Source organism: Eschscholzia californica, unplaced genomic scaffold, assembly GCF_041429995.1.
Source record: "Eschscholzia californica isolate CP2 unplaced genomic scaffold, dmEscCali1.0.p SCAF_2, whole genome shotgun sequence".
Classification (NCBI taxonomy): domain Eukaryota; kingdom Viridiplantae; phylum Streptophyta; class Magnoliopsida; order Ranunculales; family Papaveraceae; genus Eschscholzia; species Eschscholzia californica.
The window spans coordinates 46,028,883-46,048,376 of NW_028238309.1; the positions used below are offsets into that span (position 1 = coordinate 46,028,883).

At 36.8% G+C, this 19,494-nt stretch overlaps 2 protein-coding genes across 2 annotated transcripts; one reads left to right on the forward strand and one right to left on the reverse strand.

The window, feature by feature from the left end:
- Positions 1–8,482: 8,482 nt before the first annotated feature.
- LOC147558347 (putative glutathione S-transferase parA) lies at positions 8,483–9,850 on the reverse strand. Its single transcript, XM_086657484.1, has 2 exons — positions 9,536–9,850; positions 8,483–8,824 (listed from the first exon to the last, which is right to left on the reverse strand). Exons 1-2 carry the CDS (start codon positions 9,848–9,850, stop codon positions 8,483–8,485), a joined length of 657 nt encoding a protein of 218 aa, XP_086513610.1.
- A 1,132-nt stretch (positions 9,851–10,982) lies between these two features.
- On the forward strand, positions 10,983–14,670 carry LOC147558348 (protein NRT1/ PTR FAMILY 2.3-like). The gene is made up of 3 exons (XM_086657485.1): positions 10,983–11,391; positions 11,676–12,229; positions 13,749–14,670. Exons 1-3 carry the CDS (start codon positions 11,038–11,040, stop codon positions 14,602–14,604), a joined length of 1,764 nt encoding a protein of 587 aa, XP_086513611.1. The 5' UTR covers positions 10,983–11,037; the 3' UTR covers positions 14,605–14,670.
- Positions 14,671–19,494: the final 4,824 nt, after the last annotated feature.

A 19,494-nucleotide genomic window follows, 5' to 3' on the forward strand; every position in this document is an offset into this window, starting at 1 on the left:
TTATTGTCCATATATTTTGAGAAGCTAATTTATACCCAAATTAGCGAGAAACTAAAAAAAAATAGGTCATATCTTATTACTTGATAAATCAATAAATGATTAATCTATAAATAAAATTCATTACTTACTATTTACTTACGCATATAACGTACCAAACTAGGAGTTGACTATTAATTCCAAGATCATGAATTAGGTATTTAACTTGTTTATCATAGAAGATTGCCGATTCAATGAGCTCAAGCTCATCGAGTGAGTTATTAGCTTGGGCTCTTGACCGTAGAGCATTGGAGATAACCTATAATCATGAATCAGGGACAAACTCATGAAAATCATCTCGTTTTAGGGAACTCATTCATGTACTTGGTTAGGTCATTCATGGTAACCAGAATGATTGGTCATGGTCACGTAGATGAAAACTTAAACAACAATTATTATGTTTATGCATATTCATAACTTGGGTTTGGTAGGGAACCATGAAATGTTTGTTGCATAAATCAATGAACTTGAAATATACATGGTCGATCATCTTGATCAGAATCTCAGAATTTTCTTGATTTAGGTTATTCCTAAAATGATAAACTACAATAGAACTATAATCATAGTAAGTAGAATTAATAGATGTGAATTTTTGAATTGGGAATATAAGAAGATATCAAGACTTTTTGAGAACACCCACCAAAGAACAAGATGAAAGCACGATCCCTAGAGTTATTATGATAAACATGAGGGCCAAGTTTCGTAGTTGGTAACAACTAGGGCCAAATTTTATAGTTGGTTAAACACTAGGGGCCTTATTAAGTCAACCACAAATGAAATGGTGGCCGGTAGGAACAACTTGGATTTAAAGTGCCCTTCACATCATCCTCTTAGTCTGTTTTTTGACTTGGGTTAGTTTTTCTTTTATATGCACTTCCATGATACTGCCCAATTGAGTTTTACCAAAATGTGGCCCTCAAAACTGGGTGCCCCAAAGCGAGCTCGTTTTGGGCTACAACCGGCCCTGCTTGATAAGACTTCACCCAGCGTGTACAGGAAACGGGTCGTAGTTTCAAAGCATGAGACTGTGTACTGTTTTCTAAATTTTGCCTTTTTAACTGTACATATTTTTTCTTATTCCTTTACCTTTGTGCCGTACATTAACATTCAAACCTTCATTTTCATATTTATTTCTTTATGTAGTTTTCATTATTCCTCTCCCTCTATTTAAAATTTGCAAGAGTTTTATTTTTTTCTCTCTCTCTAAAATTTTATTTACAAGTCAGTGGGGCAAAGAATAATGAGGTTTTAAGAACATATCTAAAAGATTCAACATTAAAATTAGGGGTATTTAGTGTTTGGGTCAAGGATAAGTACCGACTTTAGCGTTTAGGTCACAAGTTTGTCCGTTATAGCCTTTGGGTCACGGACTAACAGTTGACCGCGTTGACCGTCGACGAAAACTAACTACCGTTTCAATTCAACCGAAAATACTGTTTCACCCTAACTCTTAAATATAATTTACGGAATAACCTAACCTATTTCCATTAGCTTGACGGAATGAATCCGACGGCCCAAATTCGTTCTGAATGGACGGTCAGATTGAAAACGAAAATATAATTTGGGTCAGATTCGTTATATCTCTTTCCCGCGACAGAATTGGGGATTTTCGAAATTCCTAGGGTTTGTGCGATTTCTGTGCGATTTCTAAATTTAGGGGTTTAGGGTTCTTGCGATTAGGTCAATTCCGACTAGTTACATGTTCGTGCGAGCTTCTTTGTTTACTTCGAAGACAAATTTCTAGGGTTTACAAGGCAGTAAGGTAAGTGTTCATCAATTTTTTCTTATTTGACCTAATTTCTATTTAGAACTGTTCCAAGATTTCGAACTTGTTTAGGTTTAGGGTTTATTCCATTTCCATATGAATGATTAACCTAATTTCTATTTAGATTGTTGAATAGCTGAATGATTAACCTAAAATCTTTGTGTTTCGAACTTTCTCTCTCTGGATGTAGGTTTAGGGTTTATTCCATCAAAATTACTTCCATGTTTGTAACACTTACCTTACTGCCTTGTAAACCCATTTAACTTACTGCCTTCCATGTTTGTAACACTCCCCTTACTACCTTGTAAACCCATTTACCTTACTGTCTTCCATGTTTGTAACACTTACCATATGGAAAAGGTTTAGGATTTATTTCATTTCCAGATGTAGTAATTTAGTAATTTTGAAGCACTTTCACTGTTTTCCATGTTTGTAATTTTGAAATTCTTTCACTGTGCTTTTGTAATGTTTATTATATGTGGTTGTTGTTGTAAGTTTCAATGCTTTTGTATTGTTATATCATGAATAACTTTGCAGAAAAATGGTGGGGTCTACCTCTAAAGAAACAGTAAACAATAAGGGTTTGGGTAAACAAACCAAAACAAAGGGCAAGAGCATTGACTATGTGTCTAAGGAAGAGTTAGATTGGCTTCCTATCATAGATTTTGCTAAAAGGTGTGAAGATCAAGTTGCTAGAAGAGGTTCATATACAAATGTGTTAGATAGTGGTGTTGAAGATGATGAAGATGATGGTATTAAACCTGATGAGGAATACCATTCTGGAAGAAGCAGTGATGGTGAAGAATCTGTTCCCACAGATGTAGATGATGAAGATGAGTACATAGGAGGAGATTCTGATAGAGAAGATTTGTTTAATGCAGACTTTGTGAATAGATCACAAGATGTGTATGATGAGGGAACACATGGGTTAGGGGACACAGACACAGATGAGTTATTCATTGGTATGGAATGGCAGAGTGTGACCCACTGTAGAAATTTTATAAGAGCTTACTCCATCTCAAAGAAGTTTGTGACAACTCAAGTAAGGAATCACTCAACTCAACAAGAGTATAAGTGTAAAGATAAAGACTGTGAGTGGAGAGTGTATTGCTCTGTACTGCCAGAAAAACAAACCTTTAGGCTTAGGACTGGTGTTTTAAGACACACTTGTAAAGGGCTTAGGGATTTAAAAAACCCCATGGCAAACAGCAAGTGGGTGGCAGATAAGATACTTGAAGATCTGAGGAAAAACATTGAGCATAAACCCAAAGACATCAGAAAGATCATCTTGAGAAGGCATCATGTAAGGATCTCATATTGGACAGCTTGGTTGGCTAGGCACAAATGCATGGAGAAGATCTTGGGTAGTTTTGAGGAGTCTTACAAGATGGCACCAGAATGTTGTATGCAAGTACTTATATCAAACCCTGGTTCAATAGCCTCCTGTAGCAGAGATGATAGAACTGAGCAGTTCAAAGCTATGTGTATTGCCTATAAAGCAAGTTTAGATGGATTTGTTAGGGGTTGTAGGCCTATTTTAGGTTTAGATGGTTGTTTTTTGAAGGGGAAGTATCAGGGTATGTGTCTTAGCATAATGTCACTTGATGCTAACAATGGTTTGTTTCCTATTGCTATTTATATATGCAAGAATGAATGCAGAGAGACATGGACTACATATCTTATGACTGTAGGTGGTTATCTTAAGCTACATCGAAAACCCCTAACAATCATTTCAGACAGACAAAAGGGTTTGATTGAGTCAGTAATGATGTGTTTGGTGAGGTGAATCATTTCCACAGATTTTGCTTCAGACATATGTATAAGAACTTTAAGATATATCACCCTGGTTCAAACCTTGAGACTATTACTTGGTTGGCTGCAAAGACTTATAGCAAAAGTGAGTTCAAGAAACATATGGAAGAGCTAGAGAAGGCAAAGAAAGAAGCAAGGCAATGGATGGACAGAGAACACCCATCTCAATGGGCAAGATCACATTTTGATACAACATCAAAATGTGATCACATTAATAACAACTTCTCAGAGTCTTTCAACTCTTGGATTCTTGAGTCAAGAGCTAAACCAATATGTAAGTTTGTGGATGCATATCAGTGTATGGTAATGAGATTGTTTTATGAGAGGAAAATGAAGGGGGGACAGTGGGATGTGAATGATATGGTTCCTAGACTGAAGAAGGTTATAAATGCTCATAAGAAAAACTACCACTTGTATCAGACTGAGCCATCCACAGAGACAAAATGGAAAGTTGATGATTACAAGGAGATGTCATGGAAGGTTGACCTGCAAGAAATGACATGTACTTGTTGTGCTTGGCAAGTGTCTGGAATCCCATGTCTTCATGCTATTGCAGTGATTCTTCCAAATTATGGACTTTCTAATGTTCTGAAGTAAGTTTGAATTTATAATATCATTGTTACTTGTGTTATATGGACTTAGTGGTTGTTCTTAATATGTTGTTTCTTGTTTTGACAAGTATGTGGATCAATCACACATAGTGAGTGCATACATGAGAAGCTACCAGGATCACATTGAAGCATTAAACCATACATCAGAATGGGGAGAGGTAATCATTTGCATCTTATCTTATGTTATAACTCTTACTCTATTGTGTCTCACTTTAAGGTTACTTGTGTAGCCAACATACAATGTGAAACCACCACCCCTTGTAAGAACAGCAGGAAGACTAAGAACTCAGAGAAGAAGAGACAGAGATGAGCAAAATGGAGTTGTAAGAGATAGGAAAATGTGTGGAAAGTGTAAAGAATATGGTCACAATAGGAGTACTTGCAAAGGTGCACCAGCTAATACAGTTTCAGCTGCTGGAACTGGTCCATATGAAGGCCCACATGTAAGGAATCAGACTAGACAAGTTAATGGTGAATCTAGTGGCAGAGGAAGGGGCAGTGGTAGAGGTTTGAGTAGGGGCAGTGGCAGAGGTTTGAGTAGAGGCATTGGTTCAGTTGGGATTGGTAGGGGCAGTGGTTCATTTGAGATTGGTAGGGGCAGTGGTCCATTTGAGATTGGTAGGGGCAGTGGTCCAGTTAGTTTGAGTAGAGGAAGGGGGGTTCCAGGAGCTCTGAGTAGGGGCAGTGGTTCAGTTGGTTTGAGTAGAGGAAGGGGAGTGGTTCCAGGAGCTCTGAGTAGGGGCAGTGGTTCAGTTGGTTTGAGTAGGGGAAGGGGAGTGGTTCCAGGAGCTTTGAGTAGGGGCAGTGGTTCAGTTGGTTTGAGTAGAGGAAGGGGAGTGGTTCTTAGAGCTCTGGGTAGGGGCAGTGATTGAGTTGGTTTGAGTAGAGGAAGAGGAGTTGTTCCACGAGCTCTGAGTAGGGGCAATGGTAGAGGTAATGCTATTGATTCAGTTGAACCATCTCAAACCTTCACCCAGACAACTCAAGAGTCTCAGATCACACAACAATCACAGATATCACAAGGGAATCAACACAAAAAGCAAAAGTTGGCTCCTGTGCGCAGAAGTGGAAGAATTGGTTTCAGAAGTAATCCTGCTCTGAATGAGAAGACATTTGTCATTGACTCCGACTAAATGGGTATGTACTCCAAAACTTGCCTAAGTATTTTGTGTAGTTAATGTTTATTTTGAATGGTTTCTTGATGTTACTGTTTTGAAATGGGATGTTATGTTACTATGGTCACAATGGTTTCTTCCATGTTAGTATTTTGAATGGATGTTGATGTTAGAACTTTTGAATGCATTTTGATATTGATGTTAGAACTTTTGAATGGATATTGATGTTAGAACTTTTGAATGGATATTGATGTTAGAACTTTGGTTGGATATTGCTATACTAGTAGCTCATAACATATTCATTTGTTTTGATTTTTCAATACATCTTCAAGCCACATAAATCCTGAGCATGATGGTTTAGTCATGAAAAAAAACTTCTTTCCATAACTATGAGCTCTGCCACTAGTTCCTAGTTTCATTTCTGCATTACATGAATTTCTAACACATGTAGTAAGCAAAATATGACAATTACTTCCATGATGTTCAAATGAGTTACAATAGCAGCACTTGGGCATCTTTGACTTGTTCATAAATTCCTCACATAATTCATCCATATGTAGACTTGGTGTTTGCATGCCTTTCCCTCTCAACAAGGATTGTTGCTTGGTGGTTGCCTCATGTTTGGCAATTGCATCTGCCAACCACTCAAACTTTTCACACTTTTCACATCTCACAAACTTTTTCCCTTCATTTTCATGTGAATGTGATATCCCTATATGCATCATACCCTTGCATTGTTGTTTAGGACATGGGCATCCATCCCATGGGCAGTCTCTTGCTTTATGTTCATCATCACCACAATAGTAGCATTTTGAGAATGAAGATGACCCATTTGCATTTGCAAGAGCTTCATCTAACCATTGGAATCCATCATATGAAGAAAATTGACATTTTAGGTATTTTTTTTCCCTTAACAAGTGTTCCTTCAAATTGCAATAGCATTCTAATACCAGGGCATCCTCTCTTGGAGCATTTAGAGTACATCCAACAACAGGAAATTGCAGAATGTGAAGCTTGATCACACAATTGACATATCTGAAAATTAAGTATAAATTAGGCATTGGTACATCTGTTTGTGCATAATGTTAGTATTTGGGTCAAAAATGACAGAAAAAATGAAACTTACCAATTGGTTCTTTGATTCCATATTGGTTATTTCTCTCTTAACTCCAATTGATGTTGATGTTGATGTTGATGTTAGCAGACTCCTAACTTGAAGAAAAAAAACACAATTTACTTGTTGAAAGTAAATGATGAGATTGAGGTATGAAACTGGGAAGAGGAGTATTTAAAAGATTTTGAGAAAAAACGGTTAGATTTGTGGGTAATCTGGATCGTTCATTTGGACGATCCAGATCAATTTCAAAAAACGGTCACATGACGTCAGCAGACGACCGTTAACTCGTCAGCGTCACGCCGTTAGCGTTTTTGAATTGAAACGGTAGTTAGTTTTCGTCGACGGTCAACGCGGTCAACTGTTAGTCCGTGACCCAAAGGCTATAACGGACAAACTTGTGGCCTAAACGCTAAAGCCGGTACTTATCCTTGACCCAAACGCTAAATATCCCTTACAATTACATGAATTATTCTTTGAACAAATCTGGGTTTTTTTCTTAAACAAATTTGATTTTTTTCTTGAACAAATCTTTAGGTTTTGTAACAGATCTCCACTATAAATTTCGGTTTTAAGAGATTGAAGTGTTAGCTTCTTTCGACAAATTTCGGTTTTAAGAGATTTAAGTGTTAGCTTCTTTCGGTATGTGCAGTACATAAATTTTTGTGTATGAGGATAATGATGATATTGTGCGTTGATGATCAATAAAGGGGGAATGTTTGTATTCATTAGTTTATGTTAACAAATTGGATGTTAATCTTGTTAAAATCTGTAAGAAATTAGAGAAGAGTGTAAGACATAATTATATGTACAGTACAGGATATTAAAGCATGTATTAGATGTGGGACTAACTATAATTAGCTCCCAGCTCCCATGTTATAACTCCGACTTCAAATATTAATATCTTATTCATATGGAATCTTTTTTACGCAAATCTTTAGTCGAAATTCAAGCCTCGACGACACGAACTCAACAACACCGGTTTCGAGCTATTTAGACGAGTTGACCCTACTCAAATATGATAAAAACATCTTTTGTATTTTTGAGTCAGATTCCAACATTGATGACATGAGCTTGTACTGATAACTGTGGTAGCACTTTCATCTGCTTATAATAGGATTTGGTACTGATAATTTCCTGCCAGAATGTTGATGTTGAAGCAGGATTACTTGAAGACCAAAAATCATCATGTTTCAAATATTTGGCTTTTAATAATTTGACTCGTATATTCTGAGGTTGTGTAATGAACCACCATGTCATTTAACTATCAGAGCTTCATTAACTTGTTGTATCGACCTAATGCCAAGTCCTCCATTCTCTGAGTAAAGACACCCAACATAGACAAGATTATAGAAGGCTATAATCAAGTCATCATACATCAACTTCAAGGGGAAAATCAAATAGCCACTGTACGACTCTCACCACAGTGACAAGGAGCAAGAACTGCGGAGAACATTCTATAAAATAAGCTTGCATACTGCAACCGAATAAACAAAATGATAGCTTGTAATATATCAGATAAGGTGCAAAATAAAGCTTAATGTGAGGAATCAGTCCATAATAACCTTTAGGTTATTTGTATTTTCTTTTTTTTTGTGGTCAAAACAGTCTTAGAAATTGTTCTAAATATCATTCTCACATTGGTGGAGTGGAGGTTTGTCCCTTTCACAAGTATAAGCATAATTTCTTATTTAACTTAGCATCGCATTATTGCAACACTATCTCATTACTCTAATGAGCTCTTGCCTCTTGGGGTGCAGATTTAAGGGTTTTCAAGTAAAACAACTCTCTCCATTTGTTGTAGCTTATCCTTGATTATGTATAACTATGTTATGATAGTGGTGGCTACACGACCGTGTCGAAAATTTTGACACGCACCACCAACTAAATGAAGTGTTGGGACGGCACGGGTATGGCATAAATAATGTTGGTTTTAACCTTAATTTTTATTACAAAACCAACCAGTCAATCATAACATTATTAATACTCAACTACAAGTCACATTGTTCATTAGATTGAGAAAGAGAGTTTATTCAATTCCAAGTGTTTGCCTGCGTTTGAGAATAAACTCATGGAGCTTTTCAGGCTGAGGAAGTGACTGAGCAATACTCTTCTTTTCCATACAACATTTCTTCCCCCAACTCACCAATTTTGGACACTCTGCTTCTATGCTAAATTTCCCACACATTTCATATGCATAAAACCAGCTATAATAAGGAATCAAAGCCACATCTATCAACCCTATATCCTCCCCACCAAAGTAACTCTTCTCTCCAAGCTCCCCTTCTAATATCTTCAATCCTTGTATCATTTCCTTCTTTGCATCCTCCAATTCTTCTCCTTTACTCATCAGCATCTTCACCCCACTTACCTAAAAAATGTTGAGCTAAAAGATATTAGAATGATTGTTGAGAGTAATCCCACATAGATCAATGGAGGTCTCATGACTAAATTAGTGTTTTTTTTATCGGATCTGAAATCTGTTTCCAAATGCTACTTGACTTGAATTAGATTTCAGAATGTTTATTTTTAATCTAACTGGTGCGTTTGACTCACTGAATGACTGATTTGAGAACGTCCTTTTGTCATTTATACCTAAATTAAAAACCTAGAATGATAATTTTGCTTATAACCATAATAATTTAGATTTTTAAGATTGAGATAAATAAAAAAATGATTGGGGGGGGGGGGGGGGGGGGGGACTCCCTGGTGGACTCTCTTGATACACTCTATAGCTGCTTTGACTAATGACTAATAAGACAAGGTTTATTTTAGTCTTCTCACAGTTTTTTCAGACTCGAAAAGACCAAACTGAAAAGACCAAAATAACCCTTGTCCTATTAGGGGGAGTACACCATGGAGTGTACCAGGGAGTCCCCCTATCCGCATTGGAGATAAATACAAGTCAGACCGTGACGAATACTACTGGATCCATCTAAGGTTTCTCAACTCATTTCCATTTAGATTTGACTTAGACGCCCACAAACTTAACTGAAAGAAGGTAGAGATTATATGATAATAAAGAATATGGAGAAATGAAAAATCCTAAATAGATGTGAAGAGTTAGTATGAATGAACTTACATTCTTGTTGATGAAATCAGCCCAAAATCTTGATTTTGCTCTCTGGTGAGGATCAATAGGTAACAATGGAGATTTATCTTTCCAAACCTCATCAATATATTCAAGTATAACTAAGGATTCACAAATGGGTTTTCCATTATGGATCAAAACTGGGATTTTTTTGTAAACAGGATTCATATTCATAAGCAGTGAACTCTTATCTCTGATATTTTCTTCTTTATATTCATATTCAATACCCTTTTCTGCTAAAGCTATTCTGATTCTCATCCCAAATGGACTTGGCCAAGAATCTAATAGAACCACTTCATCCGCCATTAATTTCTTTGAGGTTATGCAAAACTTAACAAAATTCTTAATAAAACTCAATTTAATTGATAACAGAGAAGAGGTTTTGATATCATTTTTTGGTGAAGAACTCAATTTATAGGTCTTTCAATTGTCTTCATGTTTATATGTTCTTGTGACATGTTTCAGTTCACTCACCTCTCTGGAAGAGATGTCAAGCCTCCTCTTGAGGTTTCTCTTGGCAGGCTACCTGACCCACCATTATTGGACTCTCTAGCTAACTTTGTCATTTTGTAAAGAATAATAACTTCTTCTATAGGGTGAAGTCAACTTTAGTTGGATGCCGATGGCTCCGAATAGGTGCCAGTACACGCCACGGAAAGTGGTCCAGATCCGTCTGGCCACGGGAAGTTGCACACGGAACACACTTGAAGTGACCTAAGGAACCACGAAAAAGGGAGGATCATGGACCCTCCCAAAGTGGAACATGCAACGTTCAGCGAAAATGGTTACTGGATGGGGAACCATCCTGGGAAGTGTTCTAGAAACTGTCACCAAAAGTAGCTCTGAGACCATTTCACATAAGTGACTTAGACATTATCGTGAAATGTGTACAAGAAACCGTAAGGGTAGAGCTTACTCGGATTCACCTCTCTCCTCCTTTATGTTACATCAAAGTTCAAAGTGCCTAAGAGACTTGTACCCTCCTCCATACAATCTGTCTAGTTAGAATAGGGCTCAGGTTGTAGAGCTTGTTCAGGTCCAACAAATATTAGCATACTAGAGAATAAAAAGTTTATTGTGTATCACGTGGAGAACATGACAAAAGAAGGGATCAACTTTATTTGGAAGTGGATCATATTCAACAACTACTCCATTTTAAAAAAAAATGATTGATGTGACTTTGTGCCACAAGATACTTATTTGTTATAAGCAGGACAAAGTTAGAGTCATGATAAAACCATATAATGTTTTGATATGTTGATAATATAATATTCTACCAGGACCTCCCCACACTTGTAGTGGCAACATACAGTATCATGGGGTTAGGGTGATATGGTGTTGCTTGTACCATGGCCTAACTAACAAGGACCTCCCAACACTTCAACATCAACTAGCACTACTCATTAAGTAGTGGTTGCTCCAATGTGAAGCATCCTCTACTACATATACCAGTGAGACATACAAAACTTTATTGATTTATCTCTGAGATAGAAATGGCAGCATCAACTGATTTATTACAGACTAAAAATGGAGTTCCCCAGGATGATTTCAGGGTTGAAGAAGAAGCACCACCATTGTCATCGACCCATTTTCGACAACAAGGAGGATGGGTCACTCTTCCATTCATGGCAGTGACTATATTTGGTCTAACACTTACATCTGGTTGGGGATCAAACTTAATCGTCTTCCTCATCGAAAAATTTAATATTAAGAGTATTGATGCTGCTCAAATATCTAATGTGGTTAACGGGTCTACAAATTTCTTGCCTATAGTTGCTGCCATTGTTGCTGATTCCTTCTTTGGAAGTTTCTTTGTCATAATCGTTTCTTCCATCCTATCCTTACTGGTAAAAACTTTTTTTTTTTCGTGCTTAAATTAGTACATGATCTTTAACTACTCAACTTAATCTCCTTATAGATAAGAATGTGATAACAATTTACATCATATAAAAATCTCATAAAGTTATGTGAAGTCATATGATCATTTACGCGTACAAACACTATATAGCTAGTTTATTGCATGATGTTACTTGTTGTTGACCTCTTAGAACTAGGTTGTATTTCTCGATAGCATCGCACAATTTACTTATATACCTAGTTACTGATTCCTCTTTCATCTATACATGTGTAGGGTGTGATCTTATTTACATTATCAGTGACAATTCCTTCACTAAGGCCTCCAGAGTGCTTGACCATGAATGGGTCATCATTGTCATGCCAGTCACCATCAACTCTTCAATTTGCAGTTTTGTACATAGCAATAACCCTAGGTTCATTAGGGTTAGGAGGCACACGTTATACAATAGCTACAATGGGAGCAGATCAATTCAATAAACCAAAAGATCAAGCAACTTTCTTCAATTGGTACTTCTTTTGTTTATATATAGCTGCAGTTGTGAATGCAGTTGGTATTGTTTACATTCAAGATAATATTGGTTGGGGTTTAGGATTTGGGGTTTGTGTTGCTGCTAATATCGTTGGATTAGTTGTTTTCTTATCGGGTAATCGTTATTATTGTCATGTTAAGCCCAAAGGAAGCCCGTTTACGAGCTTAGCACGCGTTATTGTAGCTACGGTTAAGAAGAGGAATGTATTGGTATCGTCATCGGAAATAAAGTCATTTTATTATGGTGATAGTATGAGTGCAACCATTCCATCATCTTCATCTCCAACTTCAAGTTTTAGGTATGTAATTTTATGTGGTCAGCGCTTTGGGGAAAGGAAAATAGTTTCCGGGGTGTGAAGACTTGGTCAAAAATTGATCAATTTTGTTTGACAATTTTATTTAGGGGGAAAACAAAATAGCTTCTCCACCTCAGCTCTCTCTCTCCACCTCACTTCTCTCTCTCTCTCTCTCTGCCACCTCATGTATTCGCCACCTCATCGTCTTCACCGGTGAAGGTCGCCGGCCGACCAATTTCCGGCCGGCGACCTTCAACAATAAAAAAAAGAAAAAAAATTCCTTCTCCTCTCTCTCTAGATCAGATCTAGAGAGAGTGGAGACCTCCATTAAAGATCCGAGTAGACCTTCAATGGGTATATTAGGAAAAAGTAACATGATAATTTGAAAGGAAGCAAACTTTGAAAGAAAAAAAAACTTTCCAAGAAAGCAATATTTTGGTGCAAGTAATATAGTAATGATTAATAGGAAACACAGTAACTTGACTCTTTCTAAAGGATATCTCAAGAATATAAAGAAAGAAAGAAAAAAGATCTCTTTTTAGATTATAAATCTATAAATTAATAGGAATATGCTAAATATTTTGTACCTAAGTGTTAAAGGATCAAATAGAGTCATTTTGTTTGATTTAAAATGCAACCTTAAAAGATAGGTATCATTCTAAAGTCATCTTTGCAGTTTTAAAATCATCTTTGTAGGTTTAAATTTGATAAAGAAAAATGTCATTTTGTTGGATTAGTTGTTTGATCTTAGTATATAAGCTTAATTGTAATATGCACGACGACAATATCACAAAATTATACTTGATATCCTGAGACTCTAAACTTACTCCGTATAACAAAAGAAAAAAAAAAATTGAATGCCCACTAGGATCATGCACCACTGACTAGTAGGAAATATAATTTTATCAAGATCTTTTGCACCATTTCCTTTTGTCCCCTAATTTCATTCTCATCCAACTTTTAGGTTTTAATGCGTCACGAAAGCAGCAAAAGATTTTAGTGTCATTTTTATCAACCAGTTTTTATTTGGGAACATGAAAAGTAAACTGAAAGGTGCGCTTTTGGTAAGATATTGGTGGTATTTATAATGGATTAGATTATTTAGTGTAGTAATCTATTTATGATTATCTTTTGAGGAGAAAAACTTTTGAAGAGATTTCCTTACACCATTAACAAGATTTGTATTTCTTTTAATAGATTTCAGTGGGCAACACGAATTTTGTCTTTTATTACTACGATTGTACTTAACACGTGAATTCTTATATTATTACATAGTTGGTCAAACTGGACTACATAAATTTGTACCTACTAATAAGTTGAATGATCCATATATGTATTTCAAAAGTTCGACATAAAACATTATGTAGAATGTATGAACATTTGAACTTTCGGAAACTTTGCTTTAGATCAAGATTGAATCTGTATATACGACCTTTATTTATAGGTCAAATTGTCAACTCTAAATCTGAAGTAAATCGATTTATACTACCTAATCTCATTCATTTTATGAATTTTGATGTAGGTTTTTAAACCGGGCAGCACTAATAACAGATGGAGACACTAACGAAGATGGATCAATATCAAAACCATGGAGATTATGCACAGTCCAACAAGTTGAAGATCTCAAAACCCTAATTAGGATCTTCCCACTTTGGTCCTCAAGTTTTTTCTTAAGTGTCCCTATTGGTATTCAAGCCGGTTTAGTAGTTCTTCAAGCCCTAACTATGAACCGTCACATTATTCACAACTTCAAAATTCCTGCTGCTTCTTTCCTTGTTTTTAGCTTCTTATCAACTGCTATTTCTCTCACCTTCATCGACCGTTTCTTATTCCCTACTTATCAAAAACTGACACGTAAGATTCTAACACCACTCCAACGTGTCGGAATTGGCCACGTCCTAAACATCATTGGCATGTCCACGTCAGCCCTAATCGAGTCTCGTAGACTCCACATAGTCCATTCGCACCACCTCGAACAGCCGAATATTGTGCCTATGTCAGCATTATGGCAAATTTTACCACTGACTATAGTTGGTATTGGTGAGGCATTTCATTTTCCTGGACAGGTAGATCTATATTATAAAGAATTTCCAACTTCCCTTCGAAGTACATCTACCGCTATGATTTCTTTATTAGTGGCAATCGGGTTTTATCTAAGTACGGCCGTGATTAGTTTGATTCAAAGGGTTACTAAATGGTTGCCTAATAACATTAACGAAGGTAGAATCGATAAGGTGTTCTGGTTACTTGTTGTTATAGGAGTTATTAATTTTGGTTATTTTATTATGTGTTCAGTTTTGTATAAGTATCAGAATGTTGATGATAGTGGTCAAAAATCAACTCCCGTCGATAATCATCAATCAATACAAGAAGATTAGAGATGGATTTGATTTAAGTTTGGAATTGTAATTAAATAAATTATATCCATGTTGAATTATCACATCCATAGTTTGTTTTTATATTGAAGTAGCATAAATTGTACCCTTCCCCTCTTTTCTCTTTTTTGTGAGGGGAATGATCAAAGGAATTTTAATTTTCTTGAGTGTGGGATCTCTCTCTCTCTCTTCCACTACCAGGTGATCAATGAAGGAGATTTTTCCTTCCAGTTGTCAATCGACCGATGAAAGGGAATTTTCCTTCGTGGTAGGACCTCTCTTTCTCTACTTGTGTCAGACGACAAGTGAAGGATATTGCTGAAAATTGGACTAACATCAAGAAAACCCTGAACCCTACCAATATCCAACAAGATCTCAAGAAGCTTAGCAAAAAGCTCACAACCTAGAACAAAAAGGTTTTCGGTAACATTGAGAATAATATCAACCAGATCATTAAGAAACTCCAGAATAGTGCCACCAAATCTCAAGCTTGAAGATCTTTACACCCAACAAGAAAGCCTATGGAAGGAGAAATCGAGGAATAACTTTATTACGTTGGGAGATAAAAACACCAAGTATTTTCATTCCCAAGCTAATCAACGCTATTAAAGATAAAAATGGAGAATGGAAGGAAGACATGAAGGATATCCAGAACACGCTCACTTCTCATCTCCTCGACATCAACACCTCTATCAATCCCAAGGAAGACGCGACTACTCTCAACCTTTTCACCGTTGTGATTACTTGTGAGCAAAATCAAGATCTGCTAGTCATCCCTAGTAAGAAAGAAATAGATCAAGCTATCCATAGTCTTAAGAAGGAGACAGTCCCGGGTCCGGATGGCTACCCCCCTTTTTTCTTCCAATCAAACTGGGAAATGATTAGTGATGATATCTACGATCTGGTTCAGAACTTCTTCAAGACAGCCTACCTCCCCCCCCCCCCCCCCTGAGATTAATCATACACACATTTGTCTAATCCCTAATACCCCATTCCTCAAACCCCTGCTGACTACCGTCCCATCAGTCTTCTCAACACTACCTATAAAATCATCACCAAGCTGTTGGCAAACTTAAACACACTTTGAACCCCATCATCACTTCGTTCGAAGCAGCTTATGTCCCTGGTAGACAAATAACCGATAACATCATCATGGGTCAAGAGATCATCCACTCTTTCAAGAAAATGAAAGGAACGGTGGGATACTTTGGTCTAATTAAGTTAGACATGTCAAAGGCTTTTGACAGAATTGAATGGAAGTTTCTTACTGACATCATGAGACGTTTGGGCTATGACGAGCATTGGATGAAGATGATTCATACGTGCATCTCTGCTTCCTCGATGTCAGTTCTTGTTAATGGTCGTCCGGGTAATGTTTTCTACCCCTCCAGAGGTATAAGACAAGGTGATCCGCTTTCCCTTTTTCTCTTCACGATTGTCATGGAAGGCCTTAGCCGTAAGCTGATGTCGAATAATAGTCACAATAGATTCTTGGGATTTCCTACTAAGAACTCTGATCTTGAGATTTCCCATCTTCTCTTCGCCGACGACTGCATTATTTTCAGTCGGAACACTATCGATAACATTCACAATCTTAAGAATATCCTCAAAGAATTCTGTGAGACCTCGGGGCAAATGATTAACTATACCAAATCCAATATCTTCTACTCCAAGAACTCTCATCCGAAATTCAAACGCCTTATCATGCGTACCCTCATAGTCAAATATACTTCCACTTTTGAGAAATACCTGGGTGCTCAATTATTTATTGGAGCTCAAAAAACTAAAATTTTCAATGATACCGTCGATCACATCAAGAATAAGCTCAATAAATGGAATCACTCTTTTCTCTCCCAAGCTGGACAGACAGTGGTCATCTCGGCATTGCTGCAGCCGTACCCCGATACCAGATGCAGTGCTTCGCTATCCCCAAAGGAGTGAGCAAACGCATCAAGTCCGCTCAAAGGACTTTTTGGTGGGGTAAGTCGAAAGGTATATGCACCAAAGCCTAGTCATATATTTGCCTGCCGAAGAATCTCGGAGGCCTAGGGATCCACTTGCCATAGCTGGACAACACAGCTTTGCTCTCTAAACTTGCCTGAAGGCTCAAAACTGAACCAGAAGCTCTGTGGGCTAAACTCCTCAAAGCTAAATACTTCCCTCACACCGTTAAACCTGGTCCAGCGAAACCTCGTCATTCTTGGAGTTGGAAAACGATCAGAAAGCACTACAATCTCATTGATGATCTTGCCACATGGGAAGTGCACTCTGGTAAGAATATCAACATTTGGGATGATAATTGGATCCCTGAATTTAATGGAGCTGTTCCGAACAATAATCATTCTAGTCTGACAAAGGTGGCCCAACTTATTACGGATAACAACTGGAACAATGAGGTTGTCCACGCCAGTTTTGATGTTCCGACTCAAAATCTGATCAAGGCTATCCCTGTGAATAGCGAAGGTATAGATCAGCTCAAATGGAGGCTAACCAAATCGAGAAACTTCACAATTAAATCTATGTACGAACATCTGAACACTAACAATATCACCCACACTCCTAATTCGCCTAATTAGAATTTCATCTGGTCTCTTCCAACTATTCGGCGAATAAAAATATTCATTTAGAAAATCTGTACTAAAGCTCTCCCGGTGAGGGAGAGAATAGGAAAATACATTGACAATAACATCACTTGCCCAAATTGCATGAATATTGAAACCATTGAGCATGCATTGTTACACTGTGCAATGGCAAAAAATGTTTGGTTTCATTTTAATATTATATTTGAGAACATCATATCAATTTCATATTGGATCTTCTCGTGGCAAGACAATACCCAACAATGTTACACTAGTGATGATATTCATTTTGTGAGCATTCTTTGGATATTATGGAAAGTGAGATGTGACCACTATTTCCGCCATGAGATAAATGATCTTAATAAAATCATTAGAATGATAACATTTCCAACATCCAACAAAAAACCGGAGGAAAATAAACAAAACCCCAATGAAAAATGGCAACCGCCAACAAACTCTTTTATTAAGATAAATATTGATGCATCCTTTATAGATGTAACATCCAATACTGGAATTAGCTTAATCGCACATAATGCAGAATCCAAATTTATAAAAGCTCAAGTGAAATCCTCGAAGGCAAGTAATAGTGAAGAAAGTGAAGCTATGGCTATCTTACATGGCATGGAATGGGCGAAGGAACATAATTACAAGTCAATAATTATAGAAAGCGACAACATGAATCTCATCAAGCATATCCATAATAAAAGGCATACAATGCATTGGTAATCGTTGATCCATATCCGAAGAATTCGAGAAACCAGAAGAGCCTTCGGAACAGTTCAATTCAAACACACTAGAAGAGAAACAACTCGCAAGCAGACAAGCTAGCAAAATGGACAAGAAAGAAGAATAAAAGCAAAAAGTGGTAAAATGTTCCTTATATTTTAGTTGATAAATATTGTAATAACGTTTATTCTAATTAATGTAAGGTAAGTTAAAAAAAAAAAAAAAAAAAAAAACTATCTTGCCTAAACGATTAGTTAACGAGTTAAAACGACTTGTTGGACAATGTGGGAAAAGGCGCGTTGGTCATATAGGGGAGGATAAAAGAATTGGTAACATCTACAGGGGCTAAATCAGAATTAGTCCGTGTCGCCATACAATTTTCTTAGAAAAAAAACCCTAACCGTTGTTAACACATCCAATGTTGAAAGAAAAAATCCCAACTTTATCAATACTTTGATTTTAGGATCATTTTATGCATAAATAGGAGGAGAAAGCGAAGAACACGACTGATAATCAGATAAATAGGAACTCACGATCTTCATTACTTGGTGAAAACGGGTACTTGACTCATAAATTTGCTGTTCTAGTGATTATCTTTTGTTATACTTCATTATTGACTATACTGATTTGCTTGTGTTTTATTTTATATGTGAAAGAGAATATAGATCTGGATTTGATTGGAGTATAAAATATTTGAAGTTGCCCTATTTCTAGTCAACGAATTGTTTATTTCAACTTGTTCCCCTGAATTCAAGATAGTTTTTATTATGTCTTTTGATACAGTCAAATTAATTTGTCTGTCTGAATCCCAATTTTAATAATAGACTAAGGTGCTGTTTGTTTTTTTTTATATGTCTGAATCTGAATTGGCTGAATCTGAATTGGCTGAACTGAAATGGTTGAATCTGAATTAGATGAATTATTTTACAAGTCAGATGTTTGTTTTTCCAATCTGAATCATTAAGTCTGAATTCAGACAATGACATTTTTACCCTTAATTAATATTATTTTACCAAGAAAAACTAAATTCTATTTTCAATCTCAATAAATGAAAGAAACCCTAGATCCCTCTTTATCTGTTTCCCTTCCTCATTTACTCTCTCTCAACCGTCTTTCTCTCTCACATGGAAGATGGAAAAAGTTCTGCTGAAGGTTAATCATGGTGACCAGATCAGCAATCTCTCTCTCTAACCCTTATATGTAATACTTTCAAAAAACCCTTTTGATTCTTCATTTATGGATCCCAATTAAATCCTACCCAGATCATGGATTCGTGGTTTATCATCTCAATCTTAAGGAATACGATCCCTTCTCGATCTTTACAGACGGGGAACATGATACATGCTTGTGTTTTAAAATCTGGGTTTGGATCAGATTTGTTTATAACTAACAATCTTCTTCATTGTTATTGTTCTTCTGAGTCCATTCTTGATGCTGTTCACTTGTTTGAGGAAACGCATGAACGAGATGTTGTTTCTTGGTGGTGGTGGTTGTGGTGATTGTGTTGTTGCGGTGGTTTTCTTGTTGTGTGTTGGCGGTGGTGGTGGCCTGTTGTGTTGTGGTTGTGGTGGCCTGTTGCGTGGTGGCT

Excerpts from the sequence above, each read along its gene's own strand:
- LOC147558347 (XM_086657484.1), bottom strand. The coding sequence starts at position 9,850 with ATGGCGGATGAAGTGGTTCTATTAGATTCTTGGCCAAGTCCATTTGGG. Across the intron at positions 8,825-9,535 it reads CTGATTTCATCAACAAGAAT|GTAAGTGGGGTGAAGATGCT; the intron begins GTAAGTTCATTC and ends AACATTTTTTAG.
- LOC147558348 (XM_086657485.1), top strand. The coding sequence starts at position 11,038 with ATGGCAGCATCAACTGATTTATTACAGACTAAAAATGGAGTTCCCCAG. Across the intron at positions 11,392-11,675 it reads CTTCCATCCTATCCTTACTG|GGTGTGATCTTATTTACATT; the intron begins GTAAAAACTTTT and ends ATACATGTGTAG. Across the intron at positions 12,230-13,748 it reads TCTCCAACTTCAAGTTTTAG|GTTTTTAAACCGGGCAGCAC; the intron begins GTATGTAATTTT and ends ATTTTGATGTAG.